At 44.7% G+C, this 27,869-nt stretch overlaps 1 protein-coding gene across 1 annotated transcript in view; it reads left to right on the top strand.

Annotated features, from left to right (window-relative positions):
- The first annotated feature begins 1,114 nt into the window (after positions 1 to 1,114).
- The window catches only part of LOC110516308 (Krueppel-like factor 7), a 60,380-nt gene continuing 33,625 nt past the window's right edge, over positions 1,115 to 27,869 (top strand). The window contains exon 1 of the mRNA XM_090207504.1: positions 1,115 to 1,596. Within this exon, the coding sequence (XP_090063630.1) occupies positions 1,495 to 1,596 (102 nt within the window). The 5' untranslated portion in view covers positions 1,115 to 1,494. The remainder of the gene's footprint in view (positions 1,597 to 27,869) is intronic.

The following is a 27,869-nucleotide window of genomic DNA, read 5'->3' as shown; positions in this document are numbered from 1 at the left end:
ATATTAGGGCAGCCTCAGTCTCAGCAGGACTTTTAAGATGCCAACAATCTTGTCTACATAGACTAAGAAAATGTAGGGTCTGGGGATGAAAGGTTGAGTTCATTCTCACATGGGGAGTCTTCCTTCACGTCCTCTTTCAGAAGAGGTCGTAGTGACAAGCACCCCTAACACACAATGGTAGTCTATTGTCAAACGAGAGTTATGTTCCATTCACAAACTTTGAGGCGTATTCCAACAACTTCATTGCACTGAAGAATACTGTTATATACACTATATCCTGTTTACCTCACATAATGGGCCTTGTGTAAATTGGTGACCCCAAATGAGAAAGACACAGGGTATATCCTACATGTACTGCTACATGTTGGTTCCTTCAACAAACTCTCACAGTCTCACGTCACAATAAGACTTTCATCATTTTGAAGTTGTTCCAAACGCACAATGTTGAAGTGGTTAAGGTTAGACATGAACTTTGAATGATTAAGGGTAAAGGTTTGAGATAGGCTTAAAACAAAAATCTAAAAAATAACTTTCTATCATTGGATTCGAACATGCAACCTGTTGCACTAGAGGGAGGTTAGTCATTAACTCCAAATGGTTAACGTAAGGGTTAAGGTTTGGGACAGGCTTAAAACCAAAGTCTCAAAAATTACTTTTATCACTGGGTTCAACTTTCTGCAACAGTAGCAGATGCTTACACCCCCATTCACCATCCCCAACACCCAAACAAAACGAAACCTACTTAAAAGGTAACAGCGCTCACAATTGCCCCTAGTGGCCTTTTTCACGTCATTTCCGGACTTCCTCAGACATGGATGGATGTCGAATACTGACTTGTATCACGGGTGACCTGGTACCTTCAAAGCAACTCCAAGGTCTGTGTTTGTCTTTCTAAATTCTTTGGTCTACTACTTTAGTCACACGTAGAGTATATGGTTAATGTGTAGGCCTATAACCGAGAGCCTATTGTGGTCCAATGATTTGCATATCTCCTCCTCTTACACACCTTAACCTGTCAAATCGCCCCTTTGGCGGGATCGTCAAAGCCATTTACCTTATATAGCCACGCACGAAGTTGATTGACAGTATGTACACGCCCCTCCACTCGCTACTCTCCTCCCCGTTTGTCTTGCGATGCCTGTAGCCTACTACCATCCTGCCCGAACATTTTCCTACGGAAGCGGAGCGCTGGGGAAAAGCCTAGTGGGGATGAGCAAGGTTACTACCTAGCAATATCCTACGGATACACATGGAGCCTCCATCATCTCTGCAAGTTTGCGTTTATCACCAAGTCTAAACTCGTTCATTAGAGTCTCCAGCAAATAGTGAAACTATATATTTCCTTCTTTCGGATCTGTTTATGTTTCTTTCTATGCATTATATTTCCTGAAAGGACTGGCATGAACGTGGATTTTGACATTTGATTAGGCGCAGCCGGATTCCTTTTTTTCGTGGAACAGTCTCCTTTCTGCGCTCCGCATACAGAGCATCACCATGGACGTTTTGGCGAATCACGGTATTTTTCAGGAACTCCAGCTCGTGCATGACACCGGCTACTTCTCTGCGATGCCTTCGCTGGAGGAGAACTGGCAGCAGGTGACTATAGAGTTTCGATCGTTAGCTATATTAATCGTTAAGTGTAGCTATATTGCTGATGGTGGTTTGGCAAAGCCACCGAAGTGCGCCCGAATCACTGACATAGGCGTCAACTTTCCTCCAATATCTTGCATCACAAGTTCAGAGAGAGAGGTACTATAGCCTAAATATAATAGTAACTTGTCAAATAGATGAGTTTATGAAAGGAAACCGCTGCGCTATTGCAATTAAATCTTCATACTAGGCAAATAAATCTGCACGATGTATTGTTACGGTATTGTTAAGAATATTACCCTGTGTGATTAACTTGAAGCATGTAGTCTAATTAACAGTGTCGCAATGTAAACTTGTACTAAGTATGATTGTGTTATGATATTAGATCATACCAGCGGAGTGCTGTTCTGTGTTGAGCCGAGCGCAGGTTGTTATTCGCTGCCGCTAATGTATCCTTCACCGGTGCGCATGGTCTCAGCTGTCAACAGCAATTAGGGAAAAGCGGTCATAATTTCGACAGGGATGATGTAGATCTCTGAATAATAAAACCAGTGCTTTGTACATAAATAATACATCTGCTTCCGTCGGATTACTTGTTTTGAAACCCTCGGCGGCATGAGGCGAGGAGGTTCCCCATTCAAATGCATAATGTATTAACGCAGATGTATAGGGTTGCCGTTCGAGATAAGCAAGTGGTCTTTTTACAAGATGCTGTGGAAATGGGGAATAGGAAGAGGGGGATTATAATGGGGGAATGATGTGGTCCAGGAGTCAAGCCTCGAGGTTTCCGAGTCACATTGTGTCATAGTTTTTATAAGCACAGGCTCTATGGTGAAATGTCACGCCGGGGGACACATGGTGAAACCAACCTACTCTCCGTAGGGCCGCAGGCGTTATTCAACTCTGGTCTGCTGGGAAGTAAACTGTTTCACTTACTATGCAAGAAAGACAACATATACACTTCAGTTTTCTCTGTATGCATAAAGTCTCGATGTTTCTTGTTTTACGCGGTGCGTGTAAAGGCATTTAAAGAACCACGCGGTTTCCATGCAGCATGCCATCCACCTGCGCTGATGGAAGCAGTTTTGGATGATCGATTTCGCCACCAGCATCGCTGGGCTGCAGACAACAGCAGTGCGTGGTCATTTGATGCCGGCTACTTGTGCCAGTAGAGTTCTTGTGTGTAAATGAAGGCTAGTGGTCCATGACCATGGCTTTACCCTCTCTAGTCACCTTCTTAATTGGCTTCCTGCTGTCAGCCACTCAAACATCCAGACTTAACTCAAGATCACTGTCCAATCACACACCAGATATTACTGCAGGCATTTGAAACACTATGTAACCATTGATAAATGTCATGTTACTGTATTACTGACATGGCTCTGGCCTGGTCTGGAGAATACAACCTGTCATCAATCTGAATCCTGGTCTGGAGAATACAACCTGTCATCAATCTGAATCCTGGTCTGGAGAATACAACCTGTCATCAATCTGGTAGAATCCTGGTCTGGAGAATACAACCTGTCATCAATCTGAATCCTGGTCTGGAGAATACAACCTGTCATCAATCTGGTAGAATCCTGGTCTGGAGAATACAACCTGTCATCAATCTGGTAGAATCCTGGTCTGGAGAATACAACCTGTCATCAATCTGGTAGAATCCTGGTCTGGAGAATACAACCTGTCATCAATCTGGTAGAATCCTGGTCTGGAGAATACAACCTGTCATCAATCTGGTAGAATCCTGGTCTGGAGAATACAACCTGTCATCAATCTGGTAGAATCCTGGTCTGGAGAATACAACCTGTCATCAATCTGGTAGAATCCTGGTCTGGAGAATACAACCTGTCATCAATCTGAATCCTGGTCTGGAGAATACAACCTGTCATCAATCTGAATCCTGGTCTGGAGAATACAACCTGTCATCAATCTGGTAGAATCCTGGTCTGGAGAATACAACCTGTCATCAATCTGAATCCTGGTCTGGAGAATACAACCTGTCATCAATCTGAATCCTGGTCTGGAGAATACAACCTGTCATCAATCTGAATCCTGGTCTGGAGAATACAACCTGTCATCAATCTGAATCCTGGTCTGGAGAATACAACCTGTCATCAATCTGGGAGAATCCTGGTCTGGAGAATACAACCTGTCATCAATCTGGGAGAATCCTGGTCTGGAGAATACAACCTGTCATCAATCTGGTAGAATCCTGGTCTGGAGAATACAACCTGTCATCAATCTGGTAGAATCCTGGTCTGGAGAATACAACCTGTCATCAATCTGGTAGAATCCTGGTCTGGAGAATAAAACCTCTCATCAATCTGGTAGAATCCTGGTCTGGAGAATAAAACCTGTCATCAATCTGGTAGAATCCTGGTCTGGAGAATACAACCTGTCATCAATCTGGTAGAATCCTGGCCTAGAGAATAAAACCTGTCATCAATCTGAATCCTGGTCTGGAGAATACAACCTGTCATCAATCTGGTAGAATCCTGGCCTAGAGAATAAAACCTGTCATCAATCTGAATCCTGGTCTGGAGAATAAAACCTGTCATCAATCTGGTAGAATCCTGGTCTGGAGAATAAAACCTGTCATCAATCTGAATCCTGGTCTGGAGAATACAACCTGTCATTAATCTGGTAGAATCCTGGTCTGGAGAATACAACCTGTCATCAATCTGAATCCTGGTCTGGAGAATACAACCTGTCATCAATCTGAATCCTGGTCTGGAGAATACAACCTGTCATCAATCTGAATCCTGGTCTGGAGAATACAACCTGTCATCAATCTGGTAGAATCCTGGTCTGGAGAATACAACCTGTCATCAATCTGAATCCTGGTCTGGAGAATACAACCTGTCATCAATCTGAATCCTGGTCTGGAGAATACAACCTGTCATCAATCTGAATCCTGGTCTGGAGAATACAACCTGTCATCAATCTGAATCCTGGTCTGGAGAATACAACCTGTCATCAATCTGAATCCTGGCCTGGAGAATACAACCTGTCATCAATCTGAATCCTGGTCTGGAGAATACAACCTGTCATCAATCTGAATCCTGGTCTGGAGAATACAACCTGTCATCAATCTGAATCCTGGTCTGGAGAATACAACCTGTCATCAATCTGAATCCTGGTCTGGAGAATACAACCTGTCATCAATCTGAATCCTGGTCTGGAGAATACAACCTGTCATCAATCTGGTAGAATCCTGGTCTGGAGAATACAACCTGTCATCAATCTGGTAGAATCCTGGTCTGGAGAATACAACCTGTCATCAATCTGGTAGAATCCTGGTCTGGAGAATACAACCTGTCATCAATCTGAATCCTGGTCTGGAGAATACAACCTGTCATCAATCTGGTAGAATCCTGGTCTGGAGAATACAACCTGTCATCAATCTGAATCCTGGTCTGGAGAATACAACCTGTCATCAATCTGAATCCTGGTCTGGAGAATACAACCTGTCATCAATCTGAATCCTGGTCTGGAGAATACAACCTGTCATCAATCTGAATCCTGGTCTGGAGAATACAACCTGTCATCAATCTGAATCCTGGCCTGGAGAATACAACCTGTCATCAATCTGAATCCTGGTCTGGAGAATACAACCTGTCATCAATCTGAATCCTGGTCTGGAGAATACAACCTGTCATCAATCTGAATCCTGGTCTGGAGAATACAACCTGTCATCAATCTGAATCCTGGTCTGGAGAATACAACCTGTCATCAATCTGAATCCTGGTCTGGAGAATACAACCTGTCATCAATCTGGGAGAATCCTGGTCTGGAGAATACAACCTGTCATCAATCTGGGAGAATCCTGGTCTGGAGAATACAACCTGTCATCAATCTGGTAGAATCCTGGTCTGGAGAATACAACCTGTCATCAATCTGGTAGAATCCTGGTCTGGAGAATACAACCTGTCATCAATCTGGTAGAATCCTGGTCTGGAGAATAAAACCTCTCATCAATCTGGTAGAATCCTGGTCTGGAGAATAAAACCTGTCATCAATCTGGTAGAATCCTGGTCTGGAGAATACAACCTGTCATCAATCTGGTAGAATCCTGGCCTAGAGAATAAAACCTGTCATCAATCTGAATCCTGGTCTGGAGAATACAACCTGTCATCAATCTGGTAGAATCCTGGCCTAGAGAATAAAACCTGTCATCAATCTGAATCCTGGTCTGGAGAATAAAACCTGTCATCAATCTGGTAGAATCCTGGTCTGGAGAATAAAACCTGTCATCAATCTGAATCCTGGTCTGGAGAATACAACCTGTCATTAATCTGGTAGAATCCTGGTCTGGAGAATACAACCTGTCATCAATCTGAATCCTGGTCTGGAGAATACAACCTGTCATCAATCTGAATCCTGGTCTGGAGAATACAACCTGTCATCAATCTGAATCCTGGTCTGGAGAATACAACCTGTCATCAATCTGGTAGAATCCTGGTCTGGAGAATACAACCTGTCATCAATCTGAATCCTGGTCTGGAGAATACAACCTGTCATCAATCTGGTAGAATCCTGGTCTGGAGAATACAACCTGTCATCAATCTGAATCCTGGTCTGGAGAATACAACCTGTCATCAATCTGAATCCTGGTCTGGAGAATACAACCTGTCATCAATCTGGTAGAATCCTGGTCTGGAGAATACAACCTGTCATCAATCTGAATCCTGGTCTGGAGAATACAACCTGTCATCAATCTGGTAGAATCCTGGTCTGGAGAATACAACCTGTCATCAATCTGGTAGAATCCTGGTCTGGAGAATACAACCTGTCATCAATCTGGTAGAATCCTGGTCTGGAGAATACAACCTGTCATCAATCTGAATCCTGGTCTGGAGAATACAACCTGTCATCAATCTGGTAGAATCCTGGTCTGGAGAATACAACCTGTCATCAATCTGAATCCTGGTCTGGAGAATACAACCTGTCATCAATCTGAATCCTGGCCTAGAGAATACAACCTGTCATCAATCTGGTAGAATCCTGGTCTGGAGAATACAACCTGTCATCAATCTGGTAGAATCCTGGTCTGGAGAATACAACCTGTCATCAATCTGAATCCTGGTCTGGAGAATACAACCTGTCATCAATCTGAATCCTGGTCTGGAGAATACAACCTGTCATCAATCTGGTAGAATGAGTGTTAAATCCAGGCTGACATAGGCCTGGTGTAGTTTCAAAATGTTGTACTCTAGAGACACAGCCTATTGTACTTACAATGTATATGCTTGCAATATTTCCTAGATGTTTGTGTGAGTGAATGAAAAATGTCTCAAGGTCTGGAGTTGACATCCCCAGACCAGATAAGTCATTATAACAGACCTGTCTACCTGACGGCAGCCACTCAGGGACAAGCGACTGGCATTGTCCACCTCCATGGAGAAATATTGCCTGTATAAAACACATAAAACTCTGCCTGGCACATGGAACAATGTTGTCTTAATGCTGTGGCCCACAGTAGACATGTGATGCTTTAAGTGATGCTGTGATAGAACCTTGGTTTTAAAGGGCACCACTGGCATTGTGGTGGTGTTCCCTCCTCCCTGTCTACAGGGCATAAATCAGGTGGTTATGGCATCAGCTGCTAGGCCTACACGAGGTGAGACTGCCCGACCATAGAACATGAATAGGACGTGCAATACAATACACAGATTCAGCACCCAACCATAACCTGAATAGGAGCACATTGCCTATTTTGTCACATGACTGACTGACCAGCTGTCTTGATAGAATTTGTAGAGTGTTTTGTTATTCCCTGTCTACCCAGTTGGTAGATGTAGAATTATCACTGGCCACATCACATGGACCTCATGGCTACACTGTAATACTACAGCCACAACACAAGAGCTGGCTGACATTGACCTACAGACAGTCTGTCTGCCCTCCAACACACTCACTTTGTCCTTCAGGGTTCACTCACAATAAGGGATGTCTAGTCAGTACTCAGGCAACATGGCCGAATATCACTCTACTGTATCAGAGATGTGCTTGGTTTCTAAATGTAGTGAAAGGGATATAGCATGTCTTTATAGAGGAGCTGTGTGTGTGTGTGTGTGTGTGTGTGTGTGCATGTGTGTGGAGATCTCCAGCAACCTGGCAGGTAGCAGTGGTGGTTGATGATAAAGAGAGGAAGGAGGGAGGGAGAGAGAGAGCAAGAGGAGAGGAGATGAGGAGAGGGCAGGAGAAGAAAGTGGAGAGGAGAAACGAGAAGAGAACAGGAGAGGAGAGGAGAAGAGAGGAGAGGATGGGAGAGAGAGTAGAAGAAAGAGGAGTGAGGATAGGAAAAGAGGGTAGGAGAATAAAGCAGAGAGGAGAGGAGACAAGAGGAGAGGAGAGGGTAGAAATGAGAGGAGAAACAAGAAGAGAACAGGACAGGAGAGGAGGAGGGGATAGGAGAGAGTAGAAGCAAGGAGAGAGAGTAGAGGCAAGAAGAGGAGAGAAGGGAAAAGGTAGAGAGGAAAAATGAGAAGAGGAAAGGAGAGGAGAGAAGACAAGAGGGGAGGAGAGGACTGGAGAGGAGAGGAGGAGAGAAGAGTAGGAGGAGAGGGAGTACAGGCAAGGAGGAGAGGAGAGGAGGAAAGTAGAAGCAAGGAGATGAGGAGAGAGAGTAGAGGCAAGAAGAGGCTGGAAGAGGAGAGAGTAGAGGCAAGGAGATGAGGAGAGGGAGTAGAGGCAAGAAGAGGCTGGGAGAGAAGAGAAGGAAAGGAGAGAAGAGGAGAGGAGGACAGTGAGATAAAGGAGAGAAGTGCCAAGCATGCACATTTGCTACTGCAGGGTTTCACATTTCACAGTCCACTGGGCCAAGCCTGCAGGAGCAGATAGATGTAGAGATGTAGAGATAGAGAGATATAGAGAGTCAAAGAAAAAGAAAAGCATGAAGAGACAGACATGGAGCTGGACTGACTGACCGGCTTTCCCTTTGACTGACCAGGGAATCTGCCCCGGAGTGTCTCTTGTGTTATCCTGACCCTGTCTGCAGCCAGCCGGCTGCGTGCGTGAGTGAGTGTGTGTTGTAATCCTCAGTAGGGCCCCAGCTGCTTTCTCACAGCATGCAGACTGGAGGAGGAGAGCACTTACTCTCCCTCTCTCCCTCCTTCCCTCTCTCCTTCTCTCCTTCCCTCCCTCCCTCCGTCTCTCCCTCTCTCCTTCCCTTCCTCCTTTTCTCCCTCCTTCCCACCTCCTTAGCTCGTTCATATGAAATGAAGAATCAACTCCCAATGGGATTGTCAGACGGCAGCACTCTGGTTAGTGTGTAAGAGGGCGTGTACGCACACACATAAACACACAAAAACGCAAACACAAAAAAACACACACACACACAAACACACACACAAAAACACACACTTGTGTGAGGACATGACCTCTGAGACTGTGTTTCTGATAAGCTCCAGTGTGTTGTGAGTGCATGTTCTGTATGGGGAGATACAGGATATATCTAGCTTATTCTATTTCTGTCTTCACCACCAAGCCAGCAGTCCTCTCTAGCTTATTCTATATCTGCCTTCACCACCAAGCCTGCAGTCCTCTCTAGCTTATTCTATTTCTGTCTTCACCACCAAGCCAGCAGTCCTCTCTAGCTTATTCTATTTCTGTCTTCACCACCAAGCCTGCAGTCCTCTCTAGCTTATTCTATTTCTGTCTTCACCACCAAGCCTGCAGTCCTCTCTAGCTTATTCTATGTCTGCCTTCACCACCAAGCCTGCAGTCCTCTCTAGAATGGCCATGTTTCCTTGCTGATGCTGATTGGTTACTGGTATAGGAGCAGTCTTCAATTCAGCCGTTCACTTATGGAGGGATTCATTCAATTCAATTCTAGTATTTTTCCATACATTTTTCCTTCATTTCTCAATTCGTAGTGAGAAAACCCTGAAATATTGTCAGACGTGCAGTAACTTGTATGATAAATCACTATCGTCATCTGATATGATGCAGATCTCTACATTTCAAAGTAATGAAGTGACGTAATAGCAATTCTATGAATCCACCTCAAAGGAATCGGACAGAAGAAAGAGGTTGGTGAGCAAAGCTTTGTCCCAGGAATCCAATAGATCATCAGCATGTGGAGGAGAGGACAGAGATTGTCCTGAGATGACATCACTCATGACACACTCTTTATGAAAGGAGCTTCATGTGGTTGAGCGTCATTTCTCAGGAGGGCGTTACGCAGCGCTCAGGAGACACTATCTTATGACTGAGCGTCATTTCTCAGGAGGGCGTTACGCAGCGCTCAGGAGACACTATCTTATGACTGAGCGTCATTTCTCAGGAGGGCGTTACGCAGCGCTCAGGAGACACTATCTTATGACTGAGCGTCATTTCTCAGGAGGGCGTTACGCAGCGCTCAGGAGACACTATCTTATGACTGAGCGTCATTTCTCAGGAGGGCGTTACGCAGCGCTCAGGAGACACTATCTTATGACTGAGCGTCATTTCTCAGGAGGGTGTTACGCAGCGCTCAGGAGACACTATCTTATGACTGAGCGTCATTTCTCAGGAGGGCGTTACGCAGCGCTCAGGAGACACTATCTTATGACTGAGCGTCATTTCTCAGGAGGGCGTTACGCAGCGCTCAGGAGACACTATCTTATGACTGAGCGTCATTTCTCAGGAGGGTGTTACGCAGCGCTCAGGAGACACTATCTTATGACTGAGCGTCATTTCTCAGGAGGGTGTTACGCAGCGCTCAGGAGACACTATCTTATGACTGAGCGTCATTTCTCAGGAGGGTGTTACGCAGCGCTCAGGAGACACTATCTTATGACTGAGCGTCATTTCTCAGGAGGGCGTTACGCAGCGCTCAGGAGACACTATCTTATGACTGAGCGTCATTTCTCAGGAGGGCGTTACGCAGCGCTCAGGAGACACTATCTTATGACTGAGCGTCATTTCTCAGGAGGGCGTTACGCAGCGCTCAGGAGACACTATCTTATGGTTGAGCGTCATTTCTCAGGAGGGCGTTACGCAGCGCTCAGGAGACACTATCTTATGGTTGAGCGTCATTTCTCAGGAGGGCGTTACGCAGCGCTCAGGAGACACTATCTTATGACTGAGCGTCATTTCTCAGGAGGGCGTTACGCAGCGCTCAGGAGACACTATCTTATGACTGAGCGTCATTTCTCAGGAGGGTGTTACGCAGCGCTCAGGAGACACTATCTTATGACTGAGCGTCATTTCTCAGGAGGGCGTTACGCAGCGCTCAGGAGACACTATCTTATGACTGAGCGTCATTTCTCAGGAGGGTGTTACGCAGCGCTCAGGAGACACTATCTTATGACTGAGCGTCATTTCTCAGGAGGGCGTTACGCAGCGCTCAGGAGACACTATCTTATGACTGAGCGTCATTTCTCAGGAGGGCGTTACGCAGCGCTCAGGAGACACTATCTTATGACTGAGCGTCATTTCTCAGGAGGGCGTTACGCAGCGCTCAGGAGACACTATCTTATGGTTGAGCGTCATTTCTCAGGAGGGCGTTACGCAGCGCTCAGGAGACACTATCTTATGGTTGAGCGTCATTTCTCAGGAGGGCGTTACGCAGCGCTCAGGAGACACTATCTTATGACTGAGCGTCATTTCTCAGGAGGGCGTTACGCAGCGCTCAGGAGACACTATCTTATGACTGAGCGGCCATTTCTTAGAAAACAGGAGGACAGAATTCAAGAGGAAATAGGCTTTGGTGACCTGGAGCAGAATAAAATAAGAATTTCCATCTCAGATGGACTAATGAAGTTCTATTCTACAGATGGACTAATGAAGTTCTATTCTAGTTGCTGTATCTAAGTCTAATACAGTTATATTCTAGTTGCTGTATCTAAGTCTAATAGAGTTCTATTCTAGTTGCTGTATCTAAGTCTAATACAGTTATATTCTAGTTGCTGTATCTAAGTCTAATACAGTTCTATTCTAGTTGCTGTATCTAAGTCTAATACAGTTATATTCTAGTTGCTGTATCTAAATCTAATACAGTTATATTCTAGTTGCTGTATCTAAGTCTAATACAGTTCTATTCTAGTTGTTGTATCTAAGTCTAATACAGTTATTCTAGTTGTTGTATCTAAGTCTAATACAGTTCTATTCTAGTTGTTGTATCTAAGTCTAATAGAGTTCTATTCTAGTTGCTGTATCTAAGTCTAATACAGTTCTATTCTAGTTGTTGTATCTAAGTCTAATAGAGTTCTATTCTAGTTGCTGTATCTAAGTCTAATACAGTTATTCTAGTTGCTGTATCTAAGTCTAATAGAGTTCTATTCTAGTTGTTGTATCTAAGTCTAATACAGTTATATTCTAGTTGCTGTATCTAAGTCTAATAGAGTTCTATTCTAGTTGCTGTATCTAAATCTAATACAGTTATATTCTAGTTGTTGTATCTAAGTCTAATACAGTTCTATTCTAGTTGTTGTATCTAAATCTAATACAGTTATATTCTAGTTGCTGTATCTAAGTCTAATACAGTTCTATTCTAGTTGCTGTATCTAAATCTAATACAGTTATATTCTAGTTGTTGTATCTAAATCTAATACAGTTATTCTAGTTGTTGTATCTAAGTCTAATAGAGTTATATTATATTCTAGTTGTTGTATCTAAGTCTAATACAGTTATATTCTAGTTGCTGTATCTAAGTCTAATAGAGTTCTATTCTAGTTGCTGTATCTAAGTCTAATACAGTTATTCTAGTTGCTGTATCTAAGTCTAATACAGTTCTATTCTAGTTGTTGTATCTAAGTCAAATACAGTTCTATTCTAGTTGCTGTATCTAAGTCTAATACAGTTATTCTAGTTGCTGTATCTAAGTCTAATACAGTTCTATTCTAGTTGTTGTATCTAAGTCTAATAGAGTTCTATTCTAGTTGCTGTATCTAAGTCTAATACAGTTCTATTCTAGTTGTTGTATCTAAGTCTAATAGAGTTCTATTCTAGTTGCTGTATCTAAGTCTAATACAGTTATATTCTATTCTAGTTGCTGTATCTAAGTCTAATACAGTTATATTCTAGTTGCTGTATCTAAGTCTAATAGAGTTCTATTCTAGTTGCTGTATCTAAGTCTAATACAGTTATATTCTAGTTGCTGTATCTAAGTCTAATACAGTTCTATTCTAGTTGCTGTATCTAAGTCTAATACAGTTATATTCTAGTTGCTGTATCTAAGTCTATTACAGTTATATTCTAGTTGCTGTATCTACGTCTAATAGAGTTCTATTCTAGTTGCTGTATCTAAGTCTAATACAGTTATATTCTAGTTGTTGTATCTAAGTCTAATAGAGTTATATTCTAGTTGCTGTATCTAAGTCTAATACAGTTATATTCTAGTTGCTGTATCTAAGTCTAATAGAGTTCTATTCTAGTTGCTGTATCTAAGTCTAATACAGTTATATTCTAGTTGTTGTATCTAAGTCTAATAGAGTTCTATTCTAGTTGCTGTATCTAAGTCTAATACAGTTATATTCTAGTTGTTGTATCTAAATCTAATAGAGTTATATTCTAGTTGTTGTATCTAAGTCTAATACAGTTATATTCTATTCTAGTTGCTGTATCTAAGTCTAATAGAGTTATATTCTATTCTAGTTGCTGTATCTAAGTCTAATACAGTTATATATTCTGTTCTAGTTGCTGTAGCTAAGTCTAATACAGTTATATTCTAGTTGCTGTATCTAAATCTAATACAGTTATATTCTAGTTGCTGTATCTAAATCTAATACAGTTATATTCTAGTTGCTGTATCTAAATCTAATACAGTTATATTCTAGTTGTTGTATCTAAGTCTAATAGAGTTCTATTCTAGTTGCTGTATCTAAGTCTAATACAGTTCTATTCTAGTTGCTGTATCTAAGTCTAATACAGTTATATTCTAGTTGTTGTATCTAAATCTAATAGAGTTATATTCTAGTTGTTGTATCTAAGTCTAATACAGTTATATTCTATTCTAGTTGCTGTATCTAAGTCTAATAGAGTTATATTCTATTCTAGTTGCTGTATCTAAGTCTAATACAGTTATATATTCTGTTCTAGTTGCTGTATCTAAGTCTAATACAGTTATATTCTAGTTGTTGTATCTAAGTCTAATACAGTTATATTCTATTCTAGTTGCTGTATCTAAGTCTAATAGAGTTATATTCTATTCTAGTTGCTGTATCTAAGTCTAATACAGTTATATTCTAGTTGCTGTATCTAAGTCTAATACAGTTATATTCTAGTTGCTGTATCTAAGTCTAATAGAGTTATATTCTATTCTAGTTGCTGTATCTAAGTCTAATACAGTTATATTCTAGTTGCTGTATCTAAGTCTAATACAGTTATATTCTATTCTAGTTGCTGTATCTAAGTCTAATACAGTTATATATTCTGTTCTAGTTGCTGTATCTAAGTCTAATACAGTTCTATTCTAGTTGCTGTATCTAAATCTAATACAGTTCTATTCTAGTTGCTGTATCTAAGTCTAATACAGTTCTATTCTAGTTGCTGTATCTAAGTCTAATACAGTTATATTCTAGTTGCTGTATCTAAATCTAATACAGTTCTATTCTAGTTGCTGTATCTAAGTCTAATACAGTTATATTCTAGTTGCTGTATCTAAATCTAATACAGTTCTATTCTAGTTGCTGTATCTAAGTCTAATACAGTTCTATTCTAGTTGCTGTATCTAAGTCTAATACAGTTATATATTCTGTTCTAGTTGCTGTAGCTAACTCTTGTATCATCGTCGTCAGACACTTGCATGACAATGAATTGACAGAGAGGAGCTGGCTAAACCTAACACAGACTGGACCACCAGGCTAATCTAATGTATATAAACTAACATAGACTGGACCACCAGGCTAATCTAATGTATATAAACTAACACAGACTGGACCACCAGGCTAATATAATGTATATAAACTAACACAGACTGGACCACCAGGCTAATATAATGTATATAAACTAACACAGACTGGACCACCAGGCTAATATAATGTATATAAACTAACACAGACTGGACCACCAGGCTAATCTAATGTATATAAACTAACACAGACTGGACCACCAGGCTAATATAATGTCTATAAACTAACACAGACTGGACCACCAGGCTAATCTAATGTATATAAACTAACATAGACTGGACCACCAGGCTAATAAAATGTCTATAAACTAACACAAACTGGACCACCAGGCTAATCTAATGTATATAAACTAACACAGACTGGACCACTAGGCTAATATAATGTATATAAACTAACACAGACTGGACCACCAGGCTAATCTAATGTCTATAAACTAACATAGACTGGACCACCAGGCTAATCTAATGTATATACACTAACACAGACTGGACCACCAGGCTAATCTAATGTCTATAAACTAACAGACTGGACCACTAGGCTAATCTAATGTCTATAAACTAACATAGACTGGACCACCAGGCTAATCTAATGTATATAAACTAACATAGACTGGACCACCAGGCTAATCTAATGTATATAAACTAACACAGACTGGACCACCAGGCTAATCTAATGTCTATAAACTAACATAGACTGGACCACCAGGCTAATCTAATGTATATAAACTAACACAGACTGGACCACCAGGCTAATCTAATGTCTATAAACTAACACAGACTGGACCACCAGGCTAATCTAATGTATATAAACTAACACAGACTGGACCACCAGGCTAATCTAATGTATATAAACTAACAGACTGGACCACCAGGCTAATCTAATGTCTATAAACTAACACAGACTGGACCACCAGGCTAATCTAATGTCTATAAACTAACACAGACTGGACCACCAGGCTAATCTAATGTATATAAACTAACACAGACTGGACCACCAGGCTAATCTAATGTATATAAACTAACATAGACTGGACCACCAGGCTAATCTAACGTATCTAACACTGAACAATAGAGTTCAGGGTGCAATTCAGACCAGATACAAAGACTGACAGCAAGGAGATTCTTAATGAGATTCCTATTGCACTGTCAGGGAGAAAAATGACATGCATACAAGCATTAGAAGGCTGTTGCCAAAAGCAAGCCCTCATTATTCAACTGGCATTCAAGCACTCCACTGTGAATCACTTCATAATCATCATTTTGTGTGTGTCTGTCTGTGTCACCCTCTGACCTCAGAACACATCTTTTAAGTGATCGGACCACAATGCACTCTGCCTGCTCCTCCAAGAGGTGAGCTCGTCATTCAACAAGCGAGAAGATGATTGCGAGTGATGGGTGGGTGATGCATTGAAAAGGAGTCGACGGAGAGGTGGAGTGTTGATGAAGTAAAGAAGAGGATGGAAGGAGGAGACAATGCGTTCATTTGTCTGGCTCGTCTCATTCAGAGGAGTGACTGTCACGTCAGTAGCACCCTCTTGGAGAGACGATGAGAGGAGAGGGGGGAAGAGGGGATGAGGAGGAGGAGGAGGAGAAAAGGGGAGGGAAAGCACATCTTTATGTATGGATTCTGTCATCTCCGCGCTGGACGAGCACGTCGAGCATATCTGGCAACCCTGCCCTGGGGGGATTTGATTAACAGTGGGGAGAGGGAGCCAGTCATTTATTCTCACACCAGACTCACACATGGCCAGGCAATGACTTTCACATCATTTGAGTGGAGATGGGAAGCTGTTACAGTGCTTTAGAGTGATCCGACATGCCTCGTCGCAATTCATCCTGACATTGCAACCAGAGCGAGAGAGAGGGCTCAGACATTTCCGACATGTCCTTAAAATTTGGCATTTTGGCAATTCTTATATCCTCTCTCGGTCTCAGTCTGTCTTCCTGCCTGTCTGTCTTCCTGCCTGCCTGTCTGACTGCCTGTCTCTGTTTCGTTCTCTCTCCCTGTCTGTCTCTCACACTCAGCATCGGTGAGGAACTGGAAGACTGAGAAGGTTCATCATTGTTGTTATCTAAGACCATGGAGTTTTGTTCCAACTGAACACAGTGTACCAAGGATACATGGTACTTTACTTGTCTGCCCTATTCTTCTATAACCTTTTACCCCAGACAAACGTCAGTGGAAGGTGTCCTAGCATGCCAAATCAATGATCAACCGCTGTTGACAACCAAACATAAAATCAACCTCAGATCTCTCTAGTCTAGCAACACCTGTTGCTAAGCAGCTGGCACCGAGCACCAGGCAGGCTTAGGATCATTTGTTTGTTTAGTCTGGAACAATAATCCCACCTACCCATGGAACATCGAGGTCTAGAGAAGGGAGATGTCAAATCTGTTTTCTCCATCCTCGTTTATTCCATTCCTCACCTTTCTGGTAAAGTGGATTGGAGGAGAGGATCCCAGGACCCTGCCCTCTGACGACCTCCTCCTATGCTCTTTGAGAGAGAGGAGAGGAATGGAGGAAACAAGGACGGAGGAAGCAAGGATTGACATCCAGTAACAGCCAAAGAGTCCTTTACTGTGACGTGGAAGGAGAGAGTTAAACAGTAGTGCACTTTAGATCAGAAGTAGTGCACTTTAGATCAGAAGTAGTGCACTAGATATGAAAAAGGATGCCCTTTCAGATTCCCCCAGAGACAGAATGGGGAAGCCTTACAGACAGGAACATAGTGCAGGATAAACGTCTGTGGCTTATGCACGGTTCAGCCTCTGTCATATTGGTAGTTACCCATGGATGACGGTGAGGGAGATTGGGATATAGAGTTACCCATGGATGATGGTGAGGGAGATTGGGATATAGAGTTACCCATGGATGAGGGAGATTGGGATATAGAGTTACCCATGGATGACAGTGAGGGAGATTGGGATATAGAGTTACCCATTGATGATGGTGAGGGAGATTGGGATATAGAGTTACGCATTGTTGACGGTGAGGGAGATTGGGATATAGAGTTACCCATGGATGAGGGAGATTGGGATATAGAGTTACCCATGGATGAGGGAGATTGGGATATAGAGTTACCCATGGATGATGGTGAGGGAGATTGGGATATAGAGTTACACATGGATGAGGGAGATTGGGATATAGAGTTACCCATGGATGATGGTGAGGGAGATTGGGATATAGAGTTACCCATGGATGACAGTGAGGGAGATTGGGATATAGAGTTACCCATGGATGATGGTGAGGGAGATTGGGATATAGAGTTACCCATGGATGACGGTGAGGGAGATTGGGATATAGAGTTACCCATTGATGATGGTGAGGGAGATTGGGATATAGAGTTACCCATGGATGACGGTGAGGGAGATTGGGATATAGAGTTACCCATTGATGATGGTGAGGGAGATTGGGATATAGAGTTACCCATGGATGAGGGAGATTGGGATATAGAGTTACCCATGGATGAGGGAGATTGGGATATAGAGTTACCCATGGATGAGGGAGATTGGCATATAGAGTTACCCATGGATGAGGGAGATTGGGATATAGAGTTACCCATTGATGATGGTGAGGGAGATTGGGATATAGAGTTACCCATTGATGATGGTGAGGGAGATTGGGATATAGAATTACCCATGGATGAGGGAGATTGGGATATAGAGTTACCCATGGATGAGGGAGATTGGGATATAGAGTTACCCATGGATGATGGTGAGGGAGATTGGGATGAATGAGAGAGTGAGGGACTGATCACATGAGAGAACAGTGCTGTAATGGGAACATGGAGGCATGTGGTTAGGTTCAGAATGTTAAGTGACCTTGGCTTCCTTTACTAAGAAGAGGTAGGATGCTGAAGATGTGGTGGTTTTGAGTTGCCCAATAAGAGGTGTGTGTGTGTGTGTGTGTGTGTGTGTGTGTGTGTGTGTGTGTGTGTGTGTGTGTGTGTGTGTGTGTGTGTGTGTGTGTGTGTGTGTGTGTGTGTGTGTGTGTGTGTGTGTCTTCAGCTCTGTGGCCCAATATGCAAACCCAGCGGTATTTCCATATGCTCTGAGTAATCATTTCCTCAGTTCCAACACGACCTGGCCGCTCTCCAGTCAGCCAGTGTGTGTCAGGACCTCGATGTAATGTCCTCCCCCCTCCCTCCCTCTGCTGTCTCTCACTCAGAGCAACGCAGGCTGCTGGCTGGACCCGGCTACTGGAATACAATATGCACCATCAGCTGTAGTGCATCAGTGGTGGTTAGGCTACGGCTATACTATAGACAGTAATGCCCAGGCTTTAGCTCAGAGGGCTAAGTTCAGACCTAGATTTGAACCCCGGTCAGTTACATTGTGGTTCACCACAATAGCAGCTACAGGCTAACTTTGCTGGGATTGGAGGAGAGGAGGGTGGCTGGTTTTACAGAAACTAATGCTAGGCTGCTGAACTGGCAGATGGTCTCTATTTAGTCTGGAGACTATCTTCTCCCTCAGTGATTTGATGAATCCTGGGGCAAGTCATTCCTCACGGTCTTCTTCTGACATCAGTGGCCTGGTTTTGATCAGTACTATTGGTCTGTCTCATTGCACTACCAGTATAGACCTATAGAAGGCCTATATTTGGCCAAAGAGGACCCCATTCAAGCAGTTGATCCTATTTACTGTAATCTTGTGACCCCAGTCCCTGTCCTGCAGCCATTTTAGAGCAAATGTATGTCTATGATGTTCTGTCTCCCAGGCAATATACAGTAGACTGCATCCCCCACCTCTCCCTGGCCCACTACTGTACACTCTTGGCCTAGATAGGCCATAAACACTTGGTTATAAAAAGGAGGAAATTAATTACCCAGTCAAACAAATGGCTTCGGTGTAACGTTGGGCGCCTCAGACAGTTCCAACAGGGGGAAGTTATTTGGGTCGCTAGATATTTTAGTCCCGGTGATGTTGCCGGGAATACCTTAGGGAACAGACTGGGTTTTATAAGAGAGACCATCAATAATTTTGGACTGTGTGTGTGTGTGTGTGTGTGTGTCTGTGTGTCTGGAGGGGGAGGCGGTGTGTGTGTGTCTGTGTCTGGAGGGAGAGGCGGTGTGTGTGTGTGAGAGAGAGAGAGTGAATGAGAGGGGGAGCTATAGCAAGGCAGTGATCTGTGTACATTATTACCTGTATGCTTCTACATGCCCTACTGTATAATGATGTGTTCTTGTCGTAGCCGGCTGGGACCACTCTGTCTATGAGGTTCAGTGGAGCAGGTCCCAGGTGTCTGCTGGGACCACTCTGTCTATGCAGGTCCCAGGTGTCTGCTGGGACCACTCTGTCTATGAGGTTCAGTAGAGCAGGTCCCATGTGTTCACTTAAATCGCAACTAGTCGTATTTATTTAAGCCTGAACTGGTGCAACCAGTGAACCCACAGCCAAGGGACTGTGGGCCGGTGTTTTCCTTCCAAACAGTCCCCCATAGCTCCAACCAACCAGGCAACATCAAGCACAACTCTGCACACAGTCCATTATGGGAAGCGTTCATTCAAACACTACCTCAAGCACATGTGACTGATCTCTGTGTGCAAAGTGAATGGCGCTCTCTCGGTGAGTGGTGAACAAACACAGGTAATACTAGCCCAGATATGGCTCGTAGAAAGGTGAGTTGGGGAAAGGTTGTGTTTGGGTTGAGATGAGGTCGTGTGCTACATGACTAATGTGGGTAACAAAAGAACCATGAAAGAGTTGTTTTGTCTTGAGATGTGAACCTGTGGTTTAGATTGGATGGGGCTCTGGGACGGACTTTTCTACCTATATGATTGTATTAATGGATAGATCCAATCCAAATCAGATCAGATTGTATTTGTCACATGCGCCTGATACAGGTGTAGACCTTACCGTGAAACTCTTACAGACAAGCCCGTAACCAACTATGCAGTTCAAGAAATAGAGTTAAGAATATATTCGCTAAATTAACTAAAGTAATAAAATAACAATAACGAAGCTATATACCGAGTCAATGTGCAGGGGTACAGGTTAGTCGAGGTACTATGTACATGTAGGTGGGGGTAAAGTGACTATGCATAGATAATAAACAGCGAGTAGCACCAGTGTAAAAACAGGACGGTGCAGCTGTAGAAATTATCTTTATAATCTGGGGACCCATGCCAAATATTTGTTGTCTCCTGAGGGGGAAAAGGTTTTGTTGTGCCCTCTTCACGACTGTCTTGGTGTGTTTGGACCATGATAGTTTGTTGGTGATGTGGACACCAAGGGGCTTGAAACTCTCGACCCGCTCCACATACGGCCCTGTTGATGTTAATGGGGGTGTGTTCGGCCCTTCTTTTCCTGTAGTCCACAATCAGCTCCTTTGTCTTGCTCACGTTAAGGGAGAGGTTGTTGTTCTTGCGCCACACTGCCAGGTCTCTGACCTCCTCCCTACAGGCTGTCTCATCGCTGTCGGCGATCAGGCCTACTGTTGTGTCGTCAGCAAACTTAATGATGGTGTTGGAGTCGTGCTTGGCCACGCAGTCGTGGGTGAACAGGGAGTACAGGAGGGGACTAAGCACGCACCCCTGAGGGGCCCCTGTGTTGATGATCAGTGTGGCAGATGTGTTGTTGCCCTTATCAGATAAACTTCAGTCTCACCTTTCATACTATACTGCACTAATTTCCTTTTAAATGGGACCTGCCTGCCAAGCCTGAACCAATCAAATACGAACTTACAAAACAGGCTTCCAGGCCTGAACCAATCAAACACCGGCTTACAAAATAGACTTCCAAGCCTGAACCAATCAAATAGAGGCTTACAAAACCAAAATCCAGTCTCTTGTTTATTATTACAGTGTCTGACTCATACTATGCCCTTCGTCCATGTGACAGACAGCTCACGCGTGCACACACACACTCACTCACACAACACACACACACACACACACACACACACACACAGAAGCCTGGTTGTAGTGCTTCTATCTTCACTAAAAAGATACTCAATTATTAGGAAGAGGCTCGGCTATTAGGAAGAGGCTCGGCTATTAGGAAGAGGCTCGGCTATTAGGAAGAGGCTCGGCTATTAGGAAGAGGCTCGGCTATTAGGAAGAGGCTCGGCTATTAGGAAGAGGCTCTGTTATAAAAACAGGTTTAGTTATAGGAAATTGGGATTAAAGTGCTTGCACTCTGTTTCAGTATTTCACTGAGGAGGCAGACTCTGGGCAGAGAGGGGTGAGCAGGTTCAAGCAGAGTAGCGTGCTTCCTTCCACGGCACAGTCCTCAATCAGCACAGAACACTAAACAGGCTTTTCTTCCATTCTATCTCTGGAGGAAAGCCCACTGCAGTGGCAACAGAGAGGTATGTTGTTCAATATTTAAGCAGCTTGGCTAATCTGTGTTCCTGAGGTTTGTTTTAAAAGCGTTCCTGTGTGAATGAAGACGGGGGAGAACGACACATTATCTCTTTCTTCTGGCTCATACACCCTCCCAGTTAATTCTGGGGGAGGGAAGTTGCGCTCACACACACACACACACACGTAAACAATTTAACCCCGTCACCTGAGGCCCTAGCAGAGTGTGGTTACCTGCTTTCGAAAGATCCCGCCTTTTTTCCCTATTGAACCTTAATTAACTTAATTGGAAGCGTATCTCAATGCTGTAATCAGTGGTTGGTGGAGTTGACCCTCTTGACCCCTAGTTAACCTCAGTGGGGGCATATCTCAATGCTGTGGTTGGTGGTGTTGACCCTCTTGACCCCTAGTTAACCTCAGTGGGGGCGTATCTCAATGCTGTAATCGGTGGTTGGTGGAGTTCACCTTCTTGACCCCTAGTTAACCCCAATGGGGGCATATCTCAGTTATAATCAGTGGTTGGTGGAGTTGACCAAATGCCCCCACTGAGGTTAACTAGGGGTATATATATCTCAATGCTGTAATCAGTGGAGATGACCCTCTTGACCCCTAGTGAACCTCAGTGGTTGGCAATGATCAGTCCCATGACTGGCTGTAATATAACCTTTCACGACCCCTTTCTTCAAACGCTGTACATCTGTAGACATCACACCTCAGCCCTCACTACCAGACTGTGTTTGACCTTGGCAAATCGTTTACAGTCCTTTAGCAGATGCTCTTATCCAGAGCCACTTACAGGAGCAATCAGGGTTAAGTGCCTTGCACAAGGGCACATCTACAGATTTTTTAACTAGTCTGCTCGGGATTTGAACCAGTGACCTTTCTGTTACTGTCCCAATGTTCTTAACCGCCTTGCCGCCCGTAGCACCGTGCAGCAGACAGAAACAAAACCTAACAGGTCCTATCTGTACAGACCCAGTTTAGCCTGTTCTCCATTCTGGACGACATGACTTGGGCGCCCATTCTGTATCTGCACCAAGCCTGTATGAAGAGGAAGCTGACTTTTTCCAGTTCGCTGTTCCCTTTATCTCTCCCCTCTCTCTCCTCTGCCTCTGTTATCCCCCCCCCTTTCTCTCCCTCACAGCTCTTTTGTTTCGCCAAACTCATTTCCAGCCGAGTGCCATTCTCTCTGCCCTGTCATTGTGTGTGGTAATGAAGATTAGCTAGCTTGTGGCTCACAATGGGGTACCCAAATCCAGCATACAGACGACTCCAAATCCCCCCGCTAACTGTTAACCCTGGTGTAAAACGCTTGTCTCCCACCCAACCCCTATCCTAACCCATTCCAACCCTTTCTGTGAGCGTGTGGGGGGGGGGGGGGGGGGGGGGGGGGGGGGGGGTGTAATACTTTCGGCCGGTTCACTGGTTGAATGGGAATGGCTGTTTCCTGATTAGATTAGCGTGGATTTGGCCGCTGAGAGGGGACCTCTTGGCGAGTCGCTACACCAATAAACAGCAGCTCAACCAAAGCCAGTTAAAGAGACAAGGATCCTCTCCCCAGTGAGCTCCACCACCGTCACACTAGTCTCTCCAGTCACTGGGATAATCCACTGGGCTTGGCTCCTCTCCCCACAACTTCTCTATTTCCACATAACTATCTCCTCTCCCTCTCCTCTTTTCTCCTCTCCCCCTTTCTCTCTCTTGTCTCCCTCATCCTCTCCTCTTTCTCCTATTTCGCTCTTCCTCTCCTGTCTTCTAATCTCTCCTCTTCTCTCATGTCTTCCCCTTCTCCTCTCCTCTCATTGTCACCTTTGCCTCTCGTCTCATCTCCTCTCAAGTCCTGACACTCTTCCCCCTATCCTCTCTCTTCCTCTCCTCTCATTTCCACCCTCTGTTCTCACTCGTCTGCTCCTCCCTTCCTCTCATCTTCCCTGTCCTCTCTCTTCCTCTCCTCTCATTTCCACCCTCTGTTCTCACTCGTCTGCTCCTCCCTTCCTCTCATCTCCCCTGTCCTCTCCATCCTCTCCTCTCATTTCCACCCTCTGTTCTCACTCGTCTGCTCCTCCCTTCCTCTCATCTCCCCTGTACTCTCTCTTCCTCTCCTCTCATTTCCACCCTCTGTTCTCACTCGTCTGCTCCTCCCTTCATCTCCCCTGTCCTCTCTCTTCCCCTCCTCTCATTTCCACCCTCTGTTCTCACTCATCTGCTCCTCCCTTCCTCGCATCTCCCCTGTCCTCTCTCTTCCCCTCCTCTCATTTCCACCCTCTGTTCTCACTCGTCTGCTCCTCCCTTCCTCTCATCTCCCCTGTCCTCTCTATCCTCTCCTCTCATTTCCACCCTCTGTTCTCACTCCTCTGCTCCTCCCTTCCTCTCATCTCCCCTGTCCTCTCTATCCTCTCCTCTCATTTCCACCCTCTGTTCTCACTCCTCTGCTCCTCCCTTCCTCTCATCTCCCCTGTCCTCTCTATCCTCTCCTCTCATTTCCACCCTCTGTTCTCGCTCGTCTGCTCCTCCCTTCCTCTCATCTCCCCTGTCCTCTCAATCCTCTCCTCTCATTTCCACCCTCTGTTCTCACTCCTCTGCTCCTCCCTTCCTCTCATCTCCCCTGTCCTCTCCATCCTCTCCTCTCATTTCCACCCTCTGTTCTCACTCATCTGCTCCTCCCGTCCTCTCATCTCCCCTGTCTTCTCCATCCTCTCCTCTCATTTCCACCCTCTGTTCTCACTCGTCTGCTCCTCCCTTCCTCTCCTCTCCCCTGTCCTCTCTATCCTCTCCTCTCATTTCCACCCTCTGTTCTCACTCCTCTGCTCCTCCCTTCCTCTCCTCTCCCCTGTCCTCTCAATCCTCTCCTCTCATTTCCACCCTCTGTTCTCACTCCTCTGCTCCTCCCTTCCTCTCATCTCCCCTGTCCTCTCTCTTCCTCTCCTCTCATTTCCACCCTCTGTTCTCACTCGTCTGCTCCTCCCTTCCTCTCATCTCCCCTGTCCTCTCTCTTCCTCTCCTCTCATTTCCACCCTCTGTTCTCACTCGTCTGCTCCTCCCTTCCTCTCATCTCCCCTGTCCTCTCTATCCTCTCCTCTCATTTCCACCCTCTGTTCTCACTCCTCTGCTCCTCCCTTCCTCTCATCTCCCCTGTCCTGTCCATCCTCTCCTCATTTCCACCCTCTGTTCTCACTCGTCTGCTCCTCCCTTCCTCTCATCTCCCCTGTCCTCTCCATCCTCTCCTCTCATTTCCACCCTCTGTTCTCACTCATCTGCTCCTCCCTTCCTCATCTCCCCTGTCCTCTCTCTTCCCCTCCTCTCATTTCCACCCTCTGTTCTCACTCGTCTGCTCCTCCCTTCCTCTCATCTCCCCTGTCCTCTCTATCCTCTCCTCTCATTTCCACCCTCTGTTCTCACTCCTCTGCTCCTCCCTTCCTCTCATCTCCCCTGTCCTCTCTATCCTCTCCTCTCATTTCCACCCTCTGTTCTCACTCCTCTGCTCCTCCCTTCCTCTCATCTCCCCTGTCCTCTCTATCCTCTCCTCTCATTTCCACCCTCTGTTCTCACTCGTCTGCTCCTCCCTTCCTCTCATCTCCCCTGTCCTCTCAATCCTCTCCTCTCATTTCCACCCTCTGTTCTCACTCCTCTGCTCCTCCCTTCCTCTCATCTCCCCTGTCCTCTCCATCCTCTCCTCTCATTTCCACCCTCTGTTCTCACTCATCTGCTCCTCCCGTCCTCTCATCTCCCCTGTCTTCTCCATCCTCTCCTCTCATTTCCACCCTCTGTTCTCACTCGTCTGCTCCTCCCTTCCTCTCCTCTCCCCTGTCCTCTCTATCCTCTCCTCTCATTTCCACCCTCTGTTCTCACTCCTCTGCTCCTCCCTTCCTCTCATCTCCCCTGTCCTCTCAATCCTCTCCTCTCATTTCCACCCTCTGTTCTCACTCCTCTGCTCCTCCCTTCCTCTCATCTCCCCTGTCCTCTCTATCATCTCCTCTCCTCTCATTTCCACCCTCTGTTCTCACTCGTCTGCTCCTCCCTTCCTCTCCCCTGTCCTCTCCATCCTCTCCTCTCCCCTGTCCTCTCTATCCTCTCCTCTCATTTCCACCCTCTGTTCTCACTCGTCTGCTCCTCCCTTCCTCTCATCTCCCCTGTCCTCTCTCTTCCTCTCATCTCCCCTGTCCTCTGCTCCTCCCTTCCTCTCATCTCCCCTGTCCTCTCCATCCTCTCATCTCCCCTGTCCTCTCCATCCTCTCATCTCCCCTGTCCTCTGCTCCTCCCTTCCTCTCATCTCCCCTGTCCTCTCCATCCTCTCTTCATTGCCAGGACACACAGGCGTTTTCACAGCACGTCACAACCAATTTAGACTGCTGATCAGAAGAATAAATTTGGTTTGCTTTTCTGAGGCACTGCATGATGTTGCCTCAGTAATTCTCCTAATCTTTAATTACTTTTCTTCTAGAAGGATTTACATCTCGAAGCAGTCTGTCCATTTACTGTAGAATGTGTCAGAATGTATACTGAGTTGTTTACTGACAGTTGTATACTGACAATCGGTTGTTTACTGACAATAGGTTGTATACTGACAATAGGTTGTATACTGACAATAGGTTATTTACTGACAATAGGTTGTATACTGACAATAGGTTGTATACTGACAATAGGTTGTATACTGACAATAGGTTGTTTACTGACAATAGGTTGTATACTGACAATAGGTTGTATACTGACAATAGGTTGTTTACTGACAATAGGTTGTATACTGACAATAGGTTGTATACTGACAATAGGTTGTATACTGACAATAGGTTGTATACTGACAATAGGTTGTATACTGACAATCGGTTATACAGTGAGGGAAAAAAGTATTTGATCCCCTGCTGATTTTGTACATTTGCCCACTGACAAAGAAATGATCAGTCTATAATTTTAATGGTGGGTTTATTTGAACAGTGAGAGACAGAATAACAACAACAAAATCCAGAAAAACACATGTCAAAAATGTTATAAATTGATTTGCATTTTAATGAGGGAAATAAGTATTTGACCCCCTCTCAATCAGAAAGATTTCTGGCTCCCAGGTGTCTTTTATACAGGCAACGAGCTGAGATTAGCACACAATCTTAAAGGGAGTGCTCCTAATCTCAGCTTGTTACCTGTATAAAAGACACCTGTCCACAGAAGCAATCAATCAATCAGATTCCAAACTCTCCACCATGGCCAAGACCAAAGAGCTCTCCAAGGATGTCAGGGACAAGATTGTAGACCTACACAAGGCTGGAATGGGCTACAAGACCATCGCCAAGCAGCTTGGTGAGAAGGTGACAACAGTTGATGCGAATAATCGCAAATGGAAGAAACACAAAAGAACTGTCATTCTCCCTCGGCCTGGGGCTCCATGCAAGATCTCACCTCGTGGAGTTGCAATGATCATGAGAACGGTGAGGAATCAGCCCAGAACTACACGGGAGGATCTTGTCAATGATCTCAAGGCAGCTGGGACCATAGTCACCAAGAAAACAATTGGTAACACACTACGCCGTGAGGGACTGAAATCCTGCAGCGCCCACAAGGTCCCCCTGCTCAAGAAAGCACATATACTTGCCCGTCTGAAGTTTGCCAATGAACATCTGAATGATTCAGAGGACAACTGGGTGAAAGTGTTGTGGTCAGATGAGACCAAAATGGAGCTCTTTGGCATCAACTCAACTCGCCGTGTTTGGAGGAGGAGGAATGCTGCCTATGACCCCAAGACCACCATCAAAAATGGAGGTGGAAACATTATGCTTTGGGGTGTTTTTCTGCTAAGGGGACAGGACAACTTCACCGCATCAAAGGTACGATGGACGGGGACATGTACTGTCAAATCTTGGGTGAGAACCTCCTTCCCTCAGCCAGGGCATTGAAAATGGGTCGTGGATGGGTATTCCAGCATGACCCAAAACACACGGCCAAGGCAACAAAGGACTGGCTCAAGAAGAAGCATATTAAGGTCCTGGAGTGGCCTAGCCAGTCTCCAGACCTTAATCCCATAGAAAATCTGTGGAGGGAGCTGAAGGTTCGAGTTGCCAAACGTCAGCCTCGAAACCTTACTGACTTGGAGAAGATCTGCAAAGAGGAGTGGGACAAAAGAAGCTCCCCTTTCTTTACTCAGTGCTGAC

The sequence above is a fragment of the Oncorhynchus mykiss genome, chromosome 18 (assembly GCF_057628025.1).
Source record: "Oncorhynchus mykiss isolate SJ-2025 chromosome 18, ASM5762802v1, whole genome shotgun sequence".
NCBI classification, from domain to species: domain Eukaryota; kingdom Metazoa; phylum Chordata; class Actinopteri; order Salmoniformes; family Salmonidae; genus Oncorhynchus; species Oncorhynchus mykiss.
The sequence above is the reverse complement of the archived record's forward strand: the minus strand, read 5'-3'. Positions and strand labels throughout refer to the sequence as shown.